Here is a 23043-nt window from a genome sequence, read left to right as displayed (position 1 = left end):
TTTTGAATAATATGTTAAGATTTCATTTATTCAGAAAACTGTTGTCTCAAATATAAATTGTAGTAAAACAGTTTTAAGTGTACCTCTGTGGAACAAAAGGTTTAGTTAAATTCTCTTTGCAACTATCAATTCCTTCCTTTTCTCCTCAGGCAGACACAAGGACTGCTATAGTCCCGGTCCGACCCCAGTGTATTCCTACTTGAAGCCGAGGTCATGGATGATTAAAGCAGTGGCAGGTGGACTTCACTTTGAAACTATCAATACACCCCAGGGAGCCGAATCAACAGTGAACCTTCCATCTCTCTCAGCGGGCTCTCGGTGGCACCGAGGAAACGGACATGTGGAGGGTGAGAGGTCAGAGCGTCGTACGCCGCAGCACTCTGCGGAGTCATTTTGGCATAGAATTCCTGACTCTCAGATGTGATTTCAAGCTCGCTTTATGGATTCACTCATAGCTGACCCCAGAGCCTTTGACCAGGAAATGCCCAGGAGAGAGTGAGCAGCTGCATAATTTATTCCTGTCTTCCTGAGCTTCAACAAAGACATCAGACATCTATCTATCTATCTATCTATCTATCTATCTATCTATCTATAGCACTGAGACTGTGGGAGAGGTATATATTGGGGGATTTCCAGGGAGGAATGAGGAAGAATGATTTAATGGAAATGTCAAGAGCAGCTGTAGCTCCGAGCGAAGGCTGAACCCCAGGACACAATATGGAACGTTCAGCCCTACCGTGATAAGAGACTTGTTTGTCATTCAGCTTGAGTCCGTGCCCAAATCTGCTTTTATTAGAACCGAAAAGGCATTGTCACTTTTTTAATGAGATTACAGGTCTTTGGTTGCATATCAATGTGAGGAAATCGATGAATACCGCAGTTTTGTTTAGGAGGACTGATTGACTGAGAGGAATAGATTTTTTTTTACAAATAAAGTCATGCAAAGCAGGGTATACAAAGACTTTTGCATTTTGATATTATCGATAACCCGATGGGAACAGAGAAGGAATGGTAATGACCAAACATGTTGGTATTTACAATGGTAATATTAGGTGATGGTTTTAAAGGAGCTTGGTGCTCAGTCACATACTTTTTCACACTTACAATATCAATATCTACCTATAAGGTATAATAAAGGCTTTGTTACAAGCTAATATGTAAATATGTGATTTTTCACAACTGATTAATCATAAACAATTCCATAACTACATATTAGTGCTCTATGGCTGCTGCTTTAGTTGTATTTGAGCTGTGAGTGCAATTCAGTTATTTTTCAAAAGTGATACTTAGATTGGCTTACAGAGTTTTATCTATAAAAGCTTCAAGAATTAAATGTATTTATTTTTATTTTATTTATTTTTTTACATTAAAAAACTTAGTTTTAAAAGGCAACCTGAAGGAATAATCTATATTTCGTGATTCCACGTTAATCCCATTTCCCATGATCCCTTGTACAAATAATAATAAAATAGCTTTTGCTTTTAACTTAGAAAATGTTTTCATATTAGGGATGTGACCTCTATGGCTTTACTGAAGCACAACGATGATAACAAATAAAGGCTAACTGCTGTTTTTAGACGGAATGTTAAAGCGTCGCCTTTAACACCTACATTAATACAAGATCATTTTAAATTATGTACAGTGTTCCTATAGGGCAGAGGTGTCAAACTAATTTTGGTTCAAGGGCCATACACCATACGGTTTGATCTCTGAAAAAAATCTATTTTTTTTAAAGGGGGAAAAAATATCTAATAATTCCATCATTATTGTGCCATATATAAACAATGTTTTTAAGTAATATCCATCCATCCATCCATCCATTTTCAATCCCACTTATTCCTGTTTTTAAAGGGTCGCGGGGGTCTGCCGGTGCCAATCTCCGGCTCTCATTGGACGCTGTTTTTAAGTAACATTCAATGTCAAAGCAAAGAGTTACAGTTTACAGATTAGGATCGATTTTAAGACCAATTTGATCAAAATAGAAATGTGCTGTAATATGTGAGAATATATTTTGATTATTTGTGATTTTGAAGTTCTTGTGACAACTGGTGAATAAATATTACTGCAATCATGGATCAACGAGCAGAGGATAACTGTGAGCCTTTGCATATACCGGGGAGTTTCACTGAATTTGTGCATTTGGAAGAAATGAAATGTCCGCAATTACTTTCACCAAGAAGATAATATTTTCACCAGTGTTTGTTTGTTTGTTTGTTTTGCTGGATTAAGCCAAAACTAATGAACATATATTGATAAAAATGGAACCAAAGATAAACTTTACACCACAGAAGATTATCCAGATCAATAAACGGATACTGGATCAGTTTCAAGATTAAAAAAAAATCTATATCTCATTATTGGCAAAAAAAATCAGTCAATCAAGAACAAAAATATGAATTTTCTCAGTTATGTTGAGTTGGTTCCTCAATTACCTCACTGAACATCATCTGCATCGGATCCGGATTGCACATTTTATCTTGTTTTTTTGGGGGTAAAAAATGGTGGTGTCCACGTTTGGACTATACTGCTTCATAATTAATGAGGGTAAATTACCGCCCAAGTCTTTAAAGTGTGAATGATTATGGTGCTACAATCAGGATCACCGATCCAAATAACTGCAAATACCTGCAAAAGAGGATATTTGGCATTTGGCAGGGTGCTTATTATTATGATTTTTATGGTAATCTACTATTGGACCGAAGTGGACTCTCTGGTGGACCAGATTTGTCCAGCGGACCTTGATTTTGCCACCGTTGCTACTGCAGCCTATACAATCACAGTGTGTGCAAGAAGGGAAGGTATACCATGGATACTATTCCGGTCTGGGCACTCATTTACGATGAGAGCATGCAAACTTCACAAATGTGGAGGACACACTCCTAATAAACTCCACCCACACGAGACATTTGTGTACCAACCGCAAGCAAACAGTCAAGAATCACAAGCAAAATGACAGGAAGTGGACACATTATAAGTAATATGTTTTATTTTTTAAATTACTTGTTTGGTAAAGTCTTTTTTTTGTTTGCAATTCACCCACAAGTCTGATTCCTATGGAAGCCCATTTCCACCACTAAAAAAAAAAAAAAAACAACAAAAAACACTATGGCAAGTCATAATTATGAGTTAGTAAAGTCATAATTATGATAAAATTATTTTTAATGTAAATTTGCAAAGAAACATACAAAACGTGTGACAGCATTATTTTGTAATAAAGACTTATTCATGTACTATTTTCTACACTATTTACCATGTGTTGAATTCTAAGAACTGAATAAACAGACAAAATATGTGGTTTGAATGAATTATTATTCAAGGTGTAATTAAGAATGTAAATGTCAGTGTCGGTAGACTGCTGCAAGTAAGTATGACTTCCTATCTCATAATTATGACTTTCTATCCATAATTATGACTTTCTTTTTATAATTATGACTTTCTAATTCACAATTATGACTTTCTATCTCATAATTATGACTTTCTATCCATAATTATGACTTTCTATCCATAATTATGACTTTCTTTTTATAATTATGACTTTCTAATTCATAATCATGACTTTCTATCTCATAATTATGACTTTATATCCATAATTGAAACTTTGTTCTTATAATTATGACTTTCTATTCATAATTATGACTTTCTATCTCATATTTATGACTTTCTATCTCATATTTATGACTTTCTTCATAATTATGACTTCCTTTGTCATAATTATGACTTTCTGTCCATAATTATGACTTTTTTCTTATAATTATGACTTTCTTTCTCATAATTATGACTTTTTATCCATAGTTATGACTTTTTATCCATAGTTATGACTTTCTATCTCATAATTATGACTTTTTATCCATAGTTATGACTTTCTATGTCAGAATTATGACTTTTTATCCATAGTTATGACTTTCTATCTCATAATTATGACTTTCCACCCTTTCTTTCTTTTAGTGGCAGATATGGGCTTCCATACATTCCATAGACCTCCTTGTCCATTAAAGGAAAAATAATCGTTTCACAATTCAACACAACATAAGTTTTGTTTTGAGAGAATTTCATTCAGCTAAAACAGGAGCTGTCCTGGGTGCTGACAGTTGCATTCAATACAGTTAAACACAATGTCTGCGAACTCACATGAGATGAAAGAGTAGTTTAACCAGAAGTTTTGATGACCTTTTTGCACTTTAATGGGCCACAGCCTGCTCAGAATGTGTGGTGACCTTCAGCTGGGTGCGGTTGGAGTCATCGTGCAGTTCCCCCCACAGTTGGCACTCCGTGCAATTAAAATGCGTATTCAAAGTGACCTGTCAGCCTGGCACCCTGCAGGGGAGTGGCTGACATCTGCGGCTGCTCGCCAGGGGAGCCCTGCGTGCGCGCGTCTCACTGTGGCTTTCCTTTAATTTGTTTCTAGCAGAATCCACTGAAACGCTGATAAAATATTTCACAAACTTCTCCTCCGAGGATTTTTTTATGTATTTATTTCACCTGTCGCCTCTGCCCGATCCTTCCTATTTCTTCACATTAAAATAAAAAAAGGTAAGATGATTTATTTTTCGGTGTGTTTTTGGTGGAAGCTGTGGGACCTCTTGGCGCGCATTAGCACAAGCGCGTAATCGCTCTATTTACACTGGCGGCTTTTCATGTCTCCAACTCTCCAGGACTTTAACATTGCGTGTTCTAAAGTGTTGTCAAGATCAAATGTAGGGGTGGTTGCACTCCATACACGTTTCATTGAAATAATTTATTATCAAAAAGTATTTATTAAAACAAAAACAAAAAAACAGAAAACGTTGTGCATAGAGAATATGGGAGTATCCATGTAAGCCGCCAAAAATAGACGTCAATTTGGAGTTGTAAAGTAAATGTTTTTAATCTAAGAAAAATGTATCTATCCACCGGACACGTGTGGCTATTTGTCTGTGTTATCTTTAGGACCCGGCGGAGCGCTTTCATCTAACTGTGTATAGTGGCTCCATCTGGGAAACATTGCTTATCTCTCTCTCTTCCTCCGTCTGAGACCACTACAGTTTCTCTTAAACGACCACAAAAGGTGCTCTCGGTCAAAATGGACAAACGCTGGACATCCGTGAACCCGTTCAAGAGTAAAGTCGCTTCTTTTCTTCCTCTGATTAAAGCGACGCAAAGCAACGCTGCGTAAAGTGGCAGCTGCGTGCGCGGACAAGAGTCAACACAGAGCAAAGCTGTTACTGATCGAGTCCTGGAACAATATCCTGACAGAGAGGAAAAGCTTTGGTCAGAGGAAGCAGTTTTGGGTGTTTTTTTAAAAAAAAAATTTATTATTATTTTTTTTACAAGTTGGAACGAAACAAAAACGTTGCGTTTTTACGCGATTGCGCGCATGCGAGCGTTTCCATCTGGTGGAAAATTGGTCAAAAACGGAGTGATAAAGAGTCAGCTGGTGACATGTAAAGACTTTTCTGCAACTGGCCGTGCCTGCAAATAACTTGTTGATTGATCAGCTTCTCCCAGAGGCGCATCTAAATGTGAGTATTCTGTTCGTTTTACTTTTATTGGCGAGGACAATCATCAATCTTGTGCGTCACGGGTTTTTTTTTTTTTTTTTTTTTCTAATATAAGGACGAATTCAACAATATTACCATCTAAACTCAGACGGATACGATTAAAATAACCCAATCATTTATTATATGAGTTTATCTTACATTCATATTGATTAATCTTCACTGTAAACTTTTTTTCATTGCTTATGTTGGAGTCTTCTACCTATGACTCGGTGCTATAATCAACAAGAAAAATGTCCTTATTATCTTAACCTGTTGCACGTTGAGCTTGGAAGAGTTAATATTATGCGCCGCTCCATGTGCGCAACATTAAAATATCTGAATTTCGGCAGCATCTTTGGTCTGTAAAAAAAAAAAAAAAAAAAAAATTAAAAAAAATGTGCATTTAGAAATGTTATTTCAGAAAGGAAATTGACATAAATCATATAATGTCTAATTTCCTCTCTAGTCCGTATCCCCTATTTATATTTATATTTATATTTATAAATGTCACCGACAATTTAGTATAGGGATCTTTAAAACATGTTAATACATGAGCAAAGTTTTTAGTTTTTGTTTTTTTAATTAAAAAAAAAAAAAAAAAAAAAACTTCATATATACAGTAGCATGCATGTACATTTCATATGTGGCTGTGTGGCTGTGTGTGTGTGTGTGCGTGTGCGTGCGTGCGTGTGTGTGTGTGTGTATGTGCTCGTGTGTGGGAAATGGCTCTGTGCAGGACAGCTTAGGGAGTCAGTGCCTGTTAGGAAGGAGTGATGGGGCTCCAGGTGGAGGGGAAAAGTGCAGCCCGTGCTGATGTGAATATTGATTAGCTCCAGCAGGATTATGAAAGACATTTGAGAAATGACAAGAGAGAACTCGACAGGACAATGAAGCAACGTTTGGATGCCTGTGAATTGGATTATGTCATCATATTAAGAGAATGCTGGTTGTTGGTTATACAAGAACACTGGACGCACTAACCTGTTTATTGTTGCACTTATCGTCCACAAAGCAAAGCATCAGCTTGCTCAAACTGTCAGGGGGATGAGCGTTATTGGTTGCGAGTCAACTGAATCAATGAATACAATGAGGAATGTCGCATCCAAAATTTAGACCTCAGGGCTTGTACAGACACAAAATGTAGGTTGACGAAGCACAGAGGAGGATTCTGCTCTGAATTTGTCTTATATTGTCATATTTTATACGTATAAATAAACCATCTTGCATTTAGTGATGTAAGCCTATAGAGCAGAATGCAGAGAGACACTGATTTCAGCACCACGGACAGCCCTCGTTGCTCCTATAGTGTGTGAGTAGCAAGCCACACTCATAAACACTTGAGCGAGATCTCTTCAAAATGAATGGATCCCATCCGTCATGGTTTTTAAAGTGTCTGGTTGGGAGTTTGTAACCACCGTAGTAAGCTGTGGGGTACCACAGCCCGCTGACTTTTAAAACATTACGCCATGCATGGGCATGGGCCGCCCAGGGGAGGGAACGCAAGCAGACACAAGTAAAGGGGGTGTTTGAGAGGCTTTAAAAACAAGTGGAGGAAAAGAGACAGAGAGTGAGCGTTTGAGGAGAGGAGGGGGAGCGAGGGAGAGGTGAGGTGGTCACCCTGAGCTCCATAGCTCTCCCTCCTGCAGGATATACGGAGAGCTGCTCGGATATTGATGGCCTTTAATATAGAATGTGACCTCATATTTTTCTCAGAGAAATTATGAGATTTTCCTGGATTCTCGTTGCATTGGGACGAGCCACTGAATATGAGGCAGATAATGTAAAAACAAGCAGCCTCTGGTTGAGATTCATAACGGGTTTTTTTTTTTTTTTTTCTTTTTCTTTCTATGTATGTGTGTGATATTTTCAGAATTACATTTACATCTCAAATTATCCATGTTCAATTACAAATCAATTATGATAATGGCGACCGGCTTTTTTTCTCCGCCAATTACAATTGAAATTACAATTATTATTTTCCACTGAACGCAAATTACAATTACGCTCTCAATTACTAAAGTTCAAACTCAATTAATCACTATTACCGAAATAAATACCCCCATAGAACTTGTCCTTCCTCTTGTGTTAGCTTTCTGTTAGCATCTCTTATGATAACGGCTACATTTTGATCCATGTCTTAAATCAGCTAATTTGTCTAATTTGTTTTTCATCTCTTGATTACCTTGTTAGACTTCCTTATCAATGAAAATATTGGTATTAATATTTAAGTTGTGGGCACCTGAGTCTTTTTTTTGACACTATAAGTCTCGATTAATTATTTTTTTTAAATAGTAAAGTTATCTGAAACATATTTTAATAATTGTTAACTAGTGTGTGAGCTATACAACTGTAACGTGGCTCCACAGGTTTGTGTTGAATGAAATTGTAATTGACAGTTTTGATGTAATTTCCTTGCCAATTGCAATTACAAAGTTAATTATCTTAACTCATGTACAATTCAGTTATGACATTTTTTTTAAATTATAATCACGTCATAACTTTAATTGATTATCAATTATGCAATTACAGTTATAACTGACCCCAACCTCTGCAGGTAAGATATTTGTAGTATAAGAGATAAATGTAATGCACTCACTATACTGCAGAGGATGATTAAAAATCACTGATCTTTATTACAGACGCTCCAGCGAGATGCAGTTCTCTCTGTGGCTTGTTCCAGGTAACATACAGTATAGGCTGGGACACAGAACCAAGATTAAACTTTCAATGATTTCAGTTTGAGAAGAATTATGGGTTAAATTTGCTGGTGCAAAATGCCACACAGGCACATTTAGTAACAAACAGCTGCACAATATGTGCCACTTTTGGCTTTGTCTTCTATAAAGGACAGCATGTGTGAGTGAGTGCTTTTCATGCTGGTCTGAGAAGGAGCAAAAGCAGCAACTCCTAAAAGGAGCATTTTAATAAACAAATAGGCAATAATCTATATTAGGGATGTCCCGATTCAACTTTTCCATTTCCGATACGATACCGATATTGCCCCCTTGCGTATCGGCCGATATCGATATTGATTCGATATCAGCATGAATCATACATACTTTTTTAAAAATGTATTTAAAAAAAATAAAAATGAAAAAAAATTCTCTTTAATACAAAAACAATAATGACTTATTTTGTAGTGTGGACTGTTAGAAAAGGTTTGATCAAGTAATGTTACTCAAACAGAGAACAATAATCAACAAAACTGACCCATTTATTATTAACCAATTGGTTACATACATTTTAACCTTAAACATAATATCTACAGTATTCTACAATTGAATAAAATAAATGAAAAATGAATTAAAAAAAAGAAAAAAAAGCAATCGGAAAATCCGGAAATTTTAAACCGATATCCGATATTTGTTTTCAGGTTAATATCGGACCGACATCCGATATTGACATCGGATTGGGAAGCCCCTAATATATGTATTTTTTAAAAAAATTATATAGGCAATATTGTAATTTTCTATATTGCCAAATTAGAAAACTCAATATATGTTGACTCTCGATATATTGCCCAGGCCTAGGAAGCACACAATCAGGCTGAGGGGAGCTGGACACACAGACACATATTACACTTGTTAAGCATCCACCTCATTCCTGAAAGTGCTACTGCAGCTATTAGGATGGGCACTAATCCTGTGTGATGGAAGAGGTAGTTTGCAAGAGGCAAGCAAATAAAGATTTGACGTTTTTATAAAGTCCTACAGTCAAAGCTTTGGCTTGTCTTTTATATAAAAGACAACTACAGTATGTTATGATTTCATGACAAAAAACAGGAGTTGAAGTTTACCATAATACACAATAAATACACAGTGTGACAAAAGCTATTTCAGAATTTGTTTTCTATCTTTCTTTTACAAATACATTTGCTCCCATATTTAACTTATTGTTGAATGAACTACCTGAAATGTTAAATAGCTTAAATGACACAAAAAAACATACCCTCAACTTCATATTATGGGAGAATATCAGATATAAACATTTTCACCATATCCTGCCCTCCTTAATCAGTTAGCTAAGTGCTTAGCTAACGTTTGGAACAGATAAAGACGAACAAAGTCAAATCACGCAAAATCTCACAAGATTTGAGCAAAGATAAATTCAATTATTTAAAAAAATGTAACTCGATTAATCCCTATTAAGCATTTTTGGCATGGTTTTGTGAAGTTCAGTGTGTCATAAACTACTTAAAATTCAAAAAAGCCAATATAACATTAATTGATTTATTCTGAAATTTGGGATTTGGGAAACTTTGAAACAAAAAGTCAGAGGCCTTTTATTCCTAGTGCCAATATATACAAACAACAGGGTTGCAGGGGTCTGCTGGTGCCTATCCTCAGCTCTCAAAGGGCTCTAGACAGGGGGTACACCCAGGATAGGGCACCAGTCCATCACAGGCCAAAAAAACAGCTACTCACACTCCCAAATACTTTTACTAGATAAATAATAATAACCATTTATACATTTGGACATATTTTTAATATACACAAGCAGCTATTGATAAAAAAAAAAAAAAAACAAGAAACAAAAGTATAAATCAGGGGTCACCAACGCGGTGCCCGCGGGCACCAGGTCTCCCGTAAGGACCAGATGAGTCGCCCGCTGGCCTGTTCTAAAAATAGCTCAAATAGCAGCACTTACCAGTGAGCTTTTATATATATAGATTTATTTATTTAGCTATTCTTGTTTAAATCACACTTACATGTAACTTAGAAATGACAATACATATATATAAACACTTAAAATGTAAAGTGTTTTTTGTGTTTAATACATACTTGCCAACCCTCCCGATTTTCTCCTGATTTCTGCCCGACATTGTCCGGGCGGACCATCCTTCACTGAGCGTCGTTTCCAGCCGGACAATAATAACGATTACACCGCATAAGAAGAGGAAGAAGACTCTTCTTCCTCTTCTTATGTGGTGTAATTATATTATTGTAATAATAATATTGTTGTAATAATAATAACGATTACACCGCATAAGAAGAGGAAGAAGACTCTTCTTCCTCTTCTTATGTGGTGTAATTATATTATTGTAATAATAATATTGTTGTAATAATAATAACGATTACACCGCATAAGAAGAGGTGTAATCGTTATCATTGTCCGGCCGGAAACGACGCTCAGTGAAGGATGGTCCGCCCGGACTATGTCAGTGAGGAAATCGGGAGAAAATCAAATCCAACCATGTGTAGGGAAGTGTTTCTGTTATGGTTATAGCCGTTGTTGTAGCTATGTTTAATTTTCCTTTTGTTGATTATTTTTATTTCAAGCATACATTGCATAGATTGATGGATAATTTATGCAATGTATGCCTTTTTTGTTTAATTTTATGTTATTTATTTTATTTATTCTACTACTACCACCATTTACCATTTGCACGGGTACTGTGGAATTTGTTCTTTACTTTATATGTGTTTTTCAAATAAAAGAACACTGTGAAATTGAATTATTTCATTTTCTCTTTAAAAAGCAAACAACCCCCCCCCCCCCGGCTCTTTTGAAAATCTCCCTAATTATTATTTAAGTGTGTATCAAACTGGTAGCCCTTCGCATTAATCAGTACCCAAGAAGTAGCTCTTGGTTTCAAAAAGGTTGGTGACCCCTGGTATAAATGCTAATCTCACCAGTGTTCTAGAACACTGTGAATCATTTGAAGGATCAGAACCTAATGCAGGAGAGTCAACCTAAAGAGCCATGGGCAAAATTTAGCTTGCCAGAGTATCCAATTCAAGCTGCGGTTGGAATTTACTCAAAGTGCAAATCCCATTAAAGATCAGTCCAAGAGCGTCATACTCACGTTAGTTCAGGGGACACTTTCAATCCAGTTTGAGTTCAAGACCAAACCAGAATATTCCAAGTATTTTTTATAAAAAAAAAAAACAACTATTGTGCTGCAGAGGACAGATCAGATCAATGGACCTAATCTGTACCGGAGGCTTTCATTTTGACACATGTGTTTCAGTCCATTGGGTAAATTACAATACAGTACATCTAAGTTCCAGATATCTCTAACTGAATGCATCACACCTTAAGAAATTCTTATACAGTCATTTACATATTAAGCATTAAAAGTAGGGCAAAATAATGTTGAATTTTTCTTTTAGTTATTATTATTTTTCTGTTGTTAAATGATGTGTATACTGCTACTCTGCCACTCACATGCTCACTTTATATTTTGTATATTCTGTATATTTTATATTTTATATTTTATTATTAGTATTATTATAGTCTAGTATTTTAGTATTCTTAGTATTTAGTATTATTAGTTATCTTTAATTGGGAATAGTTGGGTTCTTTTAATCTACCTCTTCATTTTCTTTGCTTATTATTACTGTGAAAGGGAGGACTCGCAAAATAAGATTTTCATTGTGTGGTGCAACTGTCTGGTTTTACTGTGCATATGACAATAAATATCTTGAATCTTGAATCTTGAAATGAAATGTGTTTGACGCTACTGGCCTCATGCCTTTCTTAGTGTTTTTAACGCTCTTTATTGTGGAACATTAACCTTCCTATTATCCTGAAATATTATCTGACTCCAAGGAATATTTGCTTCCAGAAAAATGATTCCCAGAAAATTGTTGACCAAGTTTTTTCCATTAGACACTGTTAATTTGTTGAATACATAAATAAGAGTTAATGTGTCTTTTCTTTTCTTGTATGTTGCTGGTCCCGAGAAACACATTTAGTTTTTATAGAAACATGAAAATGAATCTAATTTGGGGTGCACGTTCATGGCTCTCACAGAATGAACCTTATTGATTGTTGTTGGCGAGCCCCCTTTCCTCTCATAAACATATGTATTGACTTATTTATATCTCCTTTTTGTAATATATTTAGGGTTATTCACTATAAAGTCTTCTGTCTCAGACACTTTCTCCTCTACGTCACTTTCACTGTTTTACACAGCTGAAACAGCTTGGGGTCAAATTGATCCCAGAGGAACACCAACGCGTGCGATATGTGTTCAGCACAATGAAAAAAAAAGAAAACGTCATCGTGATAATTTTATGCTTAATCAATTGCACCCAAAAATCAGGAAAAGTCATGAAATGTGAAGCAAACAAAAATAAAGTTTACTATTTTTTAAATTATAAACATTAAATGGGGTCAAATCTAAGGAAAGTTTGTAAAACAGATCTTATTTTGCATTGTGACTGCAATGATTCCTCTGTTTTTTAGCATCAGTCCCGTCAATATTTATAGTAAGGGAAAATAATATATCTCCATGGCACAAGGTGGCAGTAGTTATCCCAGTCAGGGGTGGAAAGAGTGCAGAAAAAATCCACTTAAGTAAAAGTACTGTTACTTTGATATACTTTTCCTTAAAGTAAAAGTAAAGTCACTGGTGTAAAAATCTACTTGAGTAAAAGTCAAAAGTAGCTCACTTAAAATGTACTCAGAGTAAACGTTACTTGCCGAAAGAGGAAAAAAATTATACTTACGCCCCAGGGTGACGTGCAAATACAAATACAGTTTTATATTAAGAATAATAATTGTAATTAAAATCACACGATCATTGCGAAAAACTGCTGATCAATTGGCTACAACACCTGTAGCTGTTATAAAAAAAAAATGTAAAAAAACGCACACACAATGCGTAAAGACGCACAAGGGCTTATCTGGCACTGCTGGAAGACGAGGCACATGGGAGACCAGAGTCGTCACCAGGCAGTTATAAATGGAGGGGCATTAAGAAAACTTCGAGGGGCACAAAAATGCTCCGCTCTGTGTCGCACACAACCTTATGCTATATAAACACAGCCACACAAACAAAGTTAGCTCGCTAACATGCCTTATGAAGTGGTTGCTACAGCATCAGCAGACCCTGCTCCTCCCGACCGCAGACGGAGGTTTAAAATCCACTTTTCACTGCGTTGTTCTGTGAGCTTTTTACATATCTCACCTTTGTGAACGACAATCTTTGGTTCTCTATAAAATCTCTTTTCCTTTTCTCGGTTAGAATGAGTGGAGCAGCTGTAAACTTCACAAAACACGGGCATTTTGATGATTTCAGACTGCAGATTCCCAAGTTTTAGCGCTCTCGCTTTGTCGCGATGCAGCAGTGTGAGTGACGTCACGTGAATCAACGGAGCAGGCCATAGACATATACACACTGATCCTGACAACAGCACTAGGGTATGTTCAATAGCACAAATGTAGCAGACTTTACTCTGTAAAGGAATCTATTTCAAATGTAGCAAAGTACTGTTACCTGAAACAAAATTTACTTAAGTAAAAGTAAATTTACCATTTTTAAAAAGTACCAAGAAAAGTAGAAGTACACAAAAAATTACAGTAAAGAGAGTAAATGTTATTCGTTACCTGATCCCAGTATTGCTATATTGTGAAACCATTTTTGTAATGTAGACATTTTTTCAAACCTTTATTATGATATACAGTAGTGATATTTGAACAAAAGTAGTCTTTCTAACTTCCTAATGGTTTCCATTATTCCAATCTGTATTGCTTTTATTGACTTAAGTGGAGCTCTGACAATGAGTGAGGTTTACCAATAAGCTAGATACCCTCCATTCCCTCAATGGGTTTTATTACTCCAGGTGTCGGTGAATTAAATCCAATCTCCTCGATGGTTAGCTTCATTTGCTGTTTCGTATTAGCTTTAAATGCTCCCCGTTAAGCAGAAATAAGATAAGTGACCCACAGCCCTCATTAGGTGGTACCTAATTTGAAATGCCTGCATTTGAAAAGTCAACCTCCACATTATAATAAGGCAGTGAGGAAGTGTGATGAGGTGTCTTGGTGCGTGTGTAAGTGTGTGCACGTCAGATGAGAGCGGTCCATCATATGACGCATCTCTGATCAGGGACTGACATTTATAGTTATGAAATTTGATACGGGCATTCCCTTGAAAGAAAGGCTGCATTCATCACTCAGAGTTATCAAATTTGTAATTGCCCGCCTCTTTGGGTGTCCTGTTGATTGACACAGGCATGTTTAAAAAAAAAAAAAAAGCCTATGTTCTGCTTCCCTGCCTTTATTTCCACATATTTTTTTTTATTCCCACCAGAGGCCTGCCAAATGACGCATGCCATCCACACCTGCTGATAGGAGGGCTCATGTTGAAAGCTCCACCACTGAGTTGGAATAGCTGCACAGATAATTTTTTCTGGCTTGGGTGAACCTCTTTCATTCCAGTCGGAGTGTATTCAAGCCTGTAGTCATTCTGTAAAAAGGGGCATTAGGTATCTGGGAAGGGAAGCAGTAATTGCTTTACATGTGGTTGAACCCATTGAGGTTTGAACAATTTTTATTTAAGATAAGACGAGCAAATTGAAACCCTAAAATACAAAATGTGTGTGTGCGTGTGTGTGTGCGTGTGTGTGTGTGTGTGTGAGTGTGGTCCCACAGAAATCTTCAGCTTTTTAGACCATGTCAATTTGTTAAGATTTTAACCAAAGCCGAGCTTATTTGACTTACAAAAATAGTGAATGTTATTGGGTAAATTCCACTTTATTTGTACAGTGCAAATTACAACAAAGTCGTCTCAATAAGCTTATCAAAATATAAAATTCATAATCAGAAAGAAAAAACCCAACAAGATCCACATGAACAAGCATTTAGCGACAGTGGGAAGAAACAACTTCATCTAAATCTTATAACAACTCACATAAATAATCACATTTTCTATAAAAAGGACTTTTCTCTTTCTTCAAAAATCAAGTTATGGGGAAAAAAAAAAAAAAAAAAACTTTATTACAGCAATAAATGCCAGTCATAAAGGGGCAGCTGTAGCCAGGGGGGAAGAGAGTAAACCCGCTGACCGTAAAATCACTGATTCAAGTCCATGTTTCAGCTCAGGGAATGAGGGCACAGGTACTGTCTCAGACTGACTCAATGTTCCCATAAATACGATGTGACAGTATCAACTTAATTAAGAAATAAACTTTTTTTTAAGAAGTTTGCAGAACCCATTCAACAAAAATACGAATTGTAAGATAAAAAGCAGCCAACAGTCACTTAAACAGTCTATTTAAAGTGTTGTATTGTTGGAGGAAGCAGGAGAGCATAAAACAGCTTTATTTATCTCTAATCTATCTATGTATCTATCTATCCATCTATCCATCTAACCATCTGTCCATACTGTACCCTGTGATACCCTAAATGAAGGAACAATAATGAGACAACTGAGGTCTCCACTGACTGCCGCCAGGCATCACTGTCTATTGAGCTTATCTGTTTGACTGAATGTGATAGATTTAAGGAACTCCCAATGGCTCACATAGAACAAATATGTCACCCTATGTTTCTCCAGTTTCTCCCAAATGGCCCAGAGTCTCAGTGGGGCAGTAACTCAAAGAAAATATTTGATATCTATAAACACAGAAAGGAGCTGTTTGGACATGATCAAGCTTCAAACGACAGATAGTATCACCAGCAGAGTGAGATGTTTAAAGAAAACCATTATTCTATCAACATTGCCTATCACTTGTCATTAGACACATCTAAGCATGTAGCAAGTTACTAAAGCTAGGGTAGGCAGTTTTCTCTATATACACGTTTTAAGTTTTTGGTTGAAATTGTCTTCAAGTCCTGACAGACATTAAGATCTTATGTGCTCTGAAAAAGGAACGAAGAAAATCTGTCAACTGTAGCAGGGGGGGGGAGGCTACATTCAAAATCATGCTAGCTTTTGAAAATCGCCTACCCTACCTTTAAGCATGAGCCATCACACCCCCATGCTTCTTGTCAACCCGGTTTTATTTTTTGGGGAAAACAGAAACAGATACCATTAAAGGGACACTGTATATGATGCCGTCGGGCTAAAATCTCATCTGAGATTTTACCGTAGGGGGCGTGGAGTGGGCGGGGAATGTATATGTGTTGCTTTCAAGGCAGACGGAGTTGAAAAAGTGCATTGGAAGGCCACACATCACACAAACCTAATGTCGTTATTGTATATGCTATCTCTGTTTTGGAGATATTTTGACATGCTGCGTCCGGGACGCTTTAAAGTTACCTCATGCACTGCCAGCCATTTTCAGAGTAGCCAACCCCATATTGACAGGCGTTTTAGAAGATTTTCACTGATGCTTTAAGACCCACAGAATATTTCATCAGTAAAAATATGTTTGTTTCTAGCTTGTTTCGTTCTTCCGTAATCAGCAGTTGAATAGAGGCAAGTTTCACACAAATCGCCAGTTTGTGACAAAAAGCTGAGAAAAGCGGCTTTTTCTGAAAAAATCTATTAGTGACTTTGAAGCAATTTTTTTTGCTTTAGGAATACCTCAACATTGGTTTCCTTCTATAAAACTACAAAAACAACACTGAGACCAGGCTTTTGATGGAATTATTATTTTGCTATCTACAGTATGTCAGAGTTGAATGTTTTGCTTGCTGTATTTTGGCCGTCCTCCAAGTCTCTCCCTCCGTCATTCTCCCACACATGCAACTTCCTCCTCCTCCTGGACATGCCGAGTCTCACCGCTTGCCCCGTTTTCTGATCGTTTTATCTCTCCATTGCGACACTCTCAATACTCCACTTAGTTCTGCACATGCTCTGGTCGAGTGTGAGTTGCTGTGAGCTGCTGGGAACTTCAGCATCAACTCTCGTAGCGCCATTTTCTGTCTCGTAAACTCCTTTCCTCTCCCTCTGAGCTCTGCCCGTCACGGGTGATCTCTCATTCAAAGGTGCCCTGCTGCCACCTACATGTCACCAGTTGGTCACTACATCACGGTACAAGTTAGATATTCACAGGAGACCGTCTCCGAGCAAACCCAGTCGAAAAACACAATTGATGTCCTTGGCATCAATGAGTAAAGATTGGAAATTTAAACTTGGAAATGCTGATTTCTGAGTTGCAAATGGCACCTCTAGGTGTCACAAATCTGCTTTAAATCCTATATAGTGCTCCTTTGAATACCTTTTGGCACATCACTTTCCTTTGTTTATGATGTACTCTAATACATTTTTTAAACTTTTCCCTTTACTAATGCCAGTCTTTCTTCTGTCTTCAGGATGTCCTAAAATCACACGTGAAGGAAGATCAAGGCCACCTTTAAGGATTGTTACTTCAGTCGTCACATCTCACCATTGACTCTTCCAAACTTGGAAGGATGATCACTTGTTGATGAGACGGGTAGAGAGGAGAACAATAAAGGAAAAAGAAGAACTGGAAGCTTACTCGAGAGTAGCAAGATGTCACCACAGTTACTAAACCGTCTTGCATTCTGTTCAAAGAGGTTCAACTGAACATTTCTCAGCAATACTCTTATCAACCTGCTAATGCTGATAAAAGGACCATAAGTAAAAGTTTCATCACTTAAAAGTCACAAAGTACACAAAAGTTGATCAACAATGCTTTGGTCTGTGTTGTTCACTTTCCATGCTATGTGCGCTAGCGTAGCACATGCTATGCAACATTACCCAGCAGCCTGGGGACACTACGATGTGTGCAAGTCCCAGATCTACACAGAGGAGGGCCTGGCATGGGACTACATGGCCTGTCAACCAGAAGCCACTGACATGACAAAGTACCTGCGAGTGGCCCTCGACCCCCCAAACATCACGTGTGGAGATCCGCCAGAAACGTACTGCGCTTTGGTGAGTTGTAACCTCGCCTGTTCTTTGATAGAGACAAATGAGGCAGTAGGCAGCACCGCACTACATACTGGGTCAGGGATAGAGAGCAATGCCCCGCCTTGGCAACAGAGATTAATGTACAGACGTATATGGCGTGCATTTGGGGACACATTCAAGATGCAACACAGACTGAATTTGACCTATTGTTCTGTAGACAAGCAACAATATTGGGTACACATTTTGGACAATGTTCACTGTACAAATATATTCTAGAAGGTTTGGGATTTTGAAGGGTGAAAAGAGACAAAAATGCTATAAAAACAATTTAATCCTTTTCAGAGTTTACCGGCAACAAAAATTTTGGTAGTAGGGCTGCTCGATTTTAGAAATAATAATATATATATATATAGATATATATATATATATATATATAGTCTTAATTGAAATCACGAGTATTCAAACAATTTCTCAAACAAAGGGTAAGTTATTTTTTTATACAAAAAAACATAAAATATATTCTTTAAACATAAATAAAATCCTTCAAACACTAAAATCAAGTATGTTCACTTTTGCACAAAACAAAACACTTGTTGCACGTGATGTGTCTTTGCTCTAGGTCTTCATGATCAAACCCAAAGTGTTCCCATAGAAGAGAATTTGACTTGCCACTTGTTTGCCAAGTATTTTTGCTGCGTTTCTTCTGACATGTTTCAAGACCACTAGCAACAACTTTCCTCATGTTGGCCTGCAGGCAAGCTTTGGCTTTGAGAGGGGCGTGGCGAAGGGGAGGAGCTTGCATGTGCTCGGATTAAAGAACTCAAAGTTAGTATTAATAACATGTGTGTGCCAAGCTTTATTATTTGTAGATGTCCAAAATAGTGGGTTTGTTTTATTTAGCGAATAAAACATATGTAATTTTTTATTAATTTATTTTTTAATAATTGTTTTTTCAATTATGTTATTTTTGTAGTCGTTGGGTGTAATAATCAAAATCGTAATCAAATTTCAATTAATTGAGCAGCCCTAATTTGTAGTCATTAATACAATATTTTTGGGACATTGTTTTTTATCCCCAAAAAAATACACAGATAAGTAAGTCGGGCTTTTGCGTGCCTGTAAAGACAAAGTGGCACAGTAATGGTCTCGCCCTGTTGTCATGCACTGCATATTCACTGCATTCATTGGCCTTTATCAACACTACCAACTCCAGGTTGCGTTTGTTTAGAGTCGCACACAAACTAAGCTGTGGGAGGCTGAGGGCTTTTGAAGACTTCATTAGAAGTCGCACATGCTTGCATGCAAAGATCTGCTGCTGGTAAATATTTACCATTTAAAATGAGCATCGTGCAGAGAGTTTCTTTTTTCTTTTTTTTCTTGCAGCTCCAGATGGCAGTGAGACATTTAATGCCACTGTAGGATGAAAAAAGGGGCCAGTCCCCAGTCAGCCTTTGAAAGCTAATTAGATATTTAATAGAAAATGTACATTACCTTAGCATCACTGTTAATGTTTGAAATATGTTTTTTTGGTTTTTTTTACAGCTGTTGTAGCGATTTAAAATACATTTTTTCAAAGTACACTGCAAATGATCATTTAATGCTATACTCAATGCTAAATATATGATTAAATATAATATTATATATACATAAGTATGTAAAGGGTTTTATGTAAAACTCGTATACCACTAGTACATGGTCTTTAATGAGTTTTGTTAAAATAAGTTGATAAAAATAACATATTGTGTCATTTTCATTCAAGCTGGGTTTTTGACTTATGTTATTGCACTTTGGGTCTTAATGAAGGCTGCGTCCGATTAGTCCCTGTGATCTCCTTTCCTATCCACCGTTACTTAACCCCCTGAAGTGTCTAAGTGGTGGCCATGATAAAGAGCTTTCAAATTCTCTTTAAGCTAAGGAAACGAGGCTCAATGCTTCCTTTATAACCTCCTTTAGCCTCGGAAAAAGTGATGCATCTTTTACCAAAGGAGACGAGATAATGCTGACCCACAATTCCTTGAGGCGACAAAATTTAAAGGCACACCTGAGCGTTTACGGAAACTCACGATGACCGACAACGGATGGAGCTCATGTAAGTTACCAATACAATAATATGCCTTGAACAACTTTAAATATAGTAGTGCCTCGCTATAACGTGGTTCACCTTTCGCGACCTTGGTGTTTCGCAGATTTTTCTACAGTGCAATTTTGGATGCATTTTTTTACAGCCTATGGACGCGCATTTTGTTCTGCGTCCTGATTGGCTAAGGCTGCGTTCACCCACCAACGACACATCCAACCCGGTCAGTTTCACTGCCTGCTGAAGCGAGGAGCTGCGCCCCTTTTTCTCCTCTCATAAACATAAACCACCAGTGAAAAAAGCCCTTGTGATTAGCAGCTAATGCTATACTAGCTCAGTGCTCAGAGCTTTTACCTGATATGCAACATAATAGAAGCTGTTACGATGTTATGGCAAAAATCTTATTTTGTTGACTTAAGTCTATTAACACCATTGGTAAAAAATTGTAAGAACTGCTGTTTGTGCCATTGAGAGTACAATCGCTAATTACAAAACATGACATTGTGCTTTTGAAGATTTGTCGATTGAAGCTAAAAATTGGTGTAAACATTCTGTCATGTGACCTTTCATCTTTCTCTGAATCTAATGGTGTGCGTCTAACGGTTGTCCAAATGATCAGAAACACAGGCTCCTCATGGACTCTGTGAGATGGGTTGTTGTGCATGTGATCTGTTTACCCTCACTGTTGGCCCACACATGCAGACTGACACCAGTGACCTTATCCGTCGGTGCTTCCTGAGAGTTTGCTGGAGATTGGAGGGGCATGCAAATGAGCTCCCTGCAGCCAATCGCTGATGTTGCCTGCAGTTGTGAGACCAGTCTCATTCGTTTGGATTAATTAGTTAATGTAAAAACATGGGACGTTACTATTTTTGATTCCGTAGTTACACATTGCCAAACATTTACAGACATTTGGGGATGAGCAGCATTGAAGACAGGTGTTCTGCATTAAGGAGCAGTCATTCACCCCTGAGTTTTAGTTGTTTTTTTCAAGTATGCATCGCACTGTACCAACGGGGGCTGATTTATTGTTTACAATCAGAGGCAGTCTGAAACATAGGTACTATATGAAAGAAGCTGCACTCTTGTCATTATTTCCTGTTGTTTTAAGACAAATAACTTTAGTCAAATAACGCAATTTCTAATTTAATGCCACGTTTTGTTAATCGATTAGACATTAAAGACTGTGACAATTGCACCTTGAGCTCTGACAAGCAGCTATCAATACAGTGGAGTATTATTTCTGATTTGGTTACCAGACTCAATTCTTTAAAGTCCAAATCACATTCTCTGCGGTGGGTTTGATTATATTTCTTCAAAGAGGCAGGCGTGTTATTAGAAGGAGCTGAATTTTCATTAAACCCCCCAAAAAACAATCTAATTATTCTCAATGCCTGGTGTGGGAATTGGACTAGGCTTTGACAGAGCATTAATAATTTAACGAGAAAAACATAGTTCTATGCAGATGATTGTCTCTGCCAGAGTTGGGTTGGGTTTGAAATTTGTACATTACTTAGTTGCAACCAATTGAGGTATAAACTGTAGGAAACATACAAGATGGACTATGTATTGCTAAAGTCGAAGTGACCTATTATCAGTGACGTGCTGTGACCACTAGGGTTGTGTAGGCACATTGCAAATCGAGACCACCAATGACAATTTCGTTTATGCTGGTGTTAAGTGTTAATCAAGATATATCTCATGACACGGCAGCGCAGCCGTTGTTTGTGTTGGAAACACAGAAACACGGACAAAATGACAACAACAACAACTCAGAACAGCCTCAGTGAGGCTCATCCACAAAGCCAATCCTTCCTTTTGTACCAAAGTAGAAAGTACCAAAAATTTTCTGACCTTACCTTTGCTGAAGCTCTGGTAACTCTCAACTTTTAAAAGCTGTTGTTTTTCCTCAAAAGAAAGTTTCTTTATCGTCTCTAGCGCTGTCATCCTGACTGTAATGTTATCCCGCCCACTAGCTAGAGAACGTAGCAGCTGCAGCGGCCACGCTAGATCAATTCACTAATGCACTGTGAACGTACATAGAGCATTTAGCATAGCATGGTTGGATGAAATGGTTTTCATCTTGGGGAACTGACTGCGCATGCGCAAACACATAAAAACACGCAATGGGAACAGAAGCAGAGCAGCCATGTGCTTTTGGGAGGGGGTGTGACCTCCTCCTGCCTTACAGCACGCGAGACAGTGCAGCGTCTCTGCCGTACCAGGAAATATCAATGTTTAGTCATTTGGGCTATGAAAAGCAGAAATTGAAAAATAAATAATTTATGGTTATATTATAATTAAAACAAATAATCAAAATATCAATTCACCCTTGGGTAGGCACTACCTACCTTGCCTACCCTGACTGCACAACACTGCCTATTATTGAATGAATGGATGTTAGGATTGAGTTTGTTCCATCTGCTCACATGACTCAGTTGATCCAACCACGTCACACTGGCAGTTGTGTAAACATGTTCACGATGATTCAGTAATGGTCTTTTTAGATGGGGAGCTCTTTGATTTCTTCCTGAAATCTTGGCTGCAATTTTACCACACAGAAGGGAAGCAAAGACTCCTCTAATCTGCTCAAAGACCATCACATCCCTGATACTCAATGCAAAGGATTTATATTTGTTGGCAGTGACACACGTCACTGTGATCTTTCAGTCTGTTGCTTGAATACGCTTTAAAACTGATGTGAATGTTTATAGACTAAAGGGATGGAATGTTTGTTTTTCAGGAACATAAGCGGTAAAATAATTGAGAGAACACGTCTATTTACAGCTGTAACAGACCTAAAAATGAACATTTATTTTTATTGTTTTATATCAATAATTGACTATATAGCAATCACACCACTTTCATTGCCATTTTATTAAAACCAGCCAATGTTAAAT

General features: G+C 37.3%; 1 protein-coding gene across 3 annotated transcripts in view; it reads left to right on the top strand.

Annotated features, from left to right (window-relative positions):
* The first annotated feature begins 4403 nt into the window (after positions 1-4403).
* LOC114479812 (netrin-G1-like) overlaps positions 4404-23043 on the top strand; it is a 91937-nt gene continuing 73297 nt past the window's right edge. For 2 of the 3 annotated variants that reach the window (XM_028473698.1, XM_028473696.1), the window contains exons 1-2: positions 5075-5498; positions 17505-18090. In XM_028473698.1, coding sequence (XP_028329499.1) covers positions 17845-18090 — 246 coding nt within the window. In that variant the 5' untranslated portion in view covers positions 5075-5498; positions 17505-17844. Of the gene's footprint in view, positions 4531-5074; positions 5499-17504; positions 18091-23043 lie in introns of those variants that run through there. The other variant, XM_028473697.1, reaches the window with a different exon arrangement.

Source organism: Gouania willdenowi, chromosome 17 (assembly GCF_900634775.1).
Source record: "Gouania willdenowi chromosome 17, fGouWil2.1, whole genome shotgun sequence".
Classification (NCBI taxonomy): Eukaryota; Metazoa; Chordata; class Actinopteri; order Blenniiformes; family Gobiesocidae; genus Gouania; species Gouania willdenowi.
Note: the sequence above shows the minus strand (reverse complement) of the source record. Positions and strands in the feature narration are given on the sequence as shown.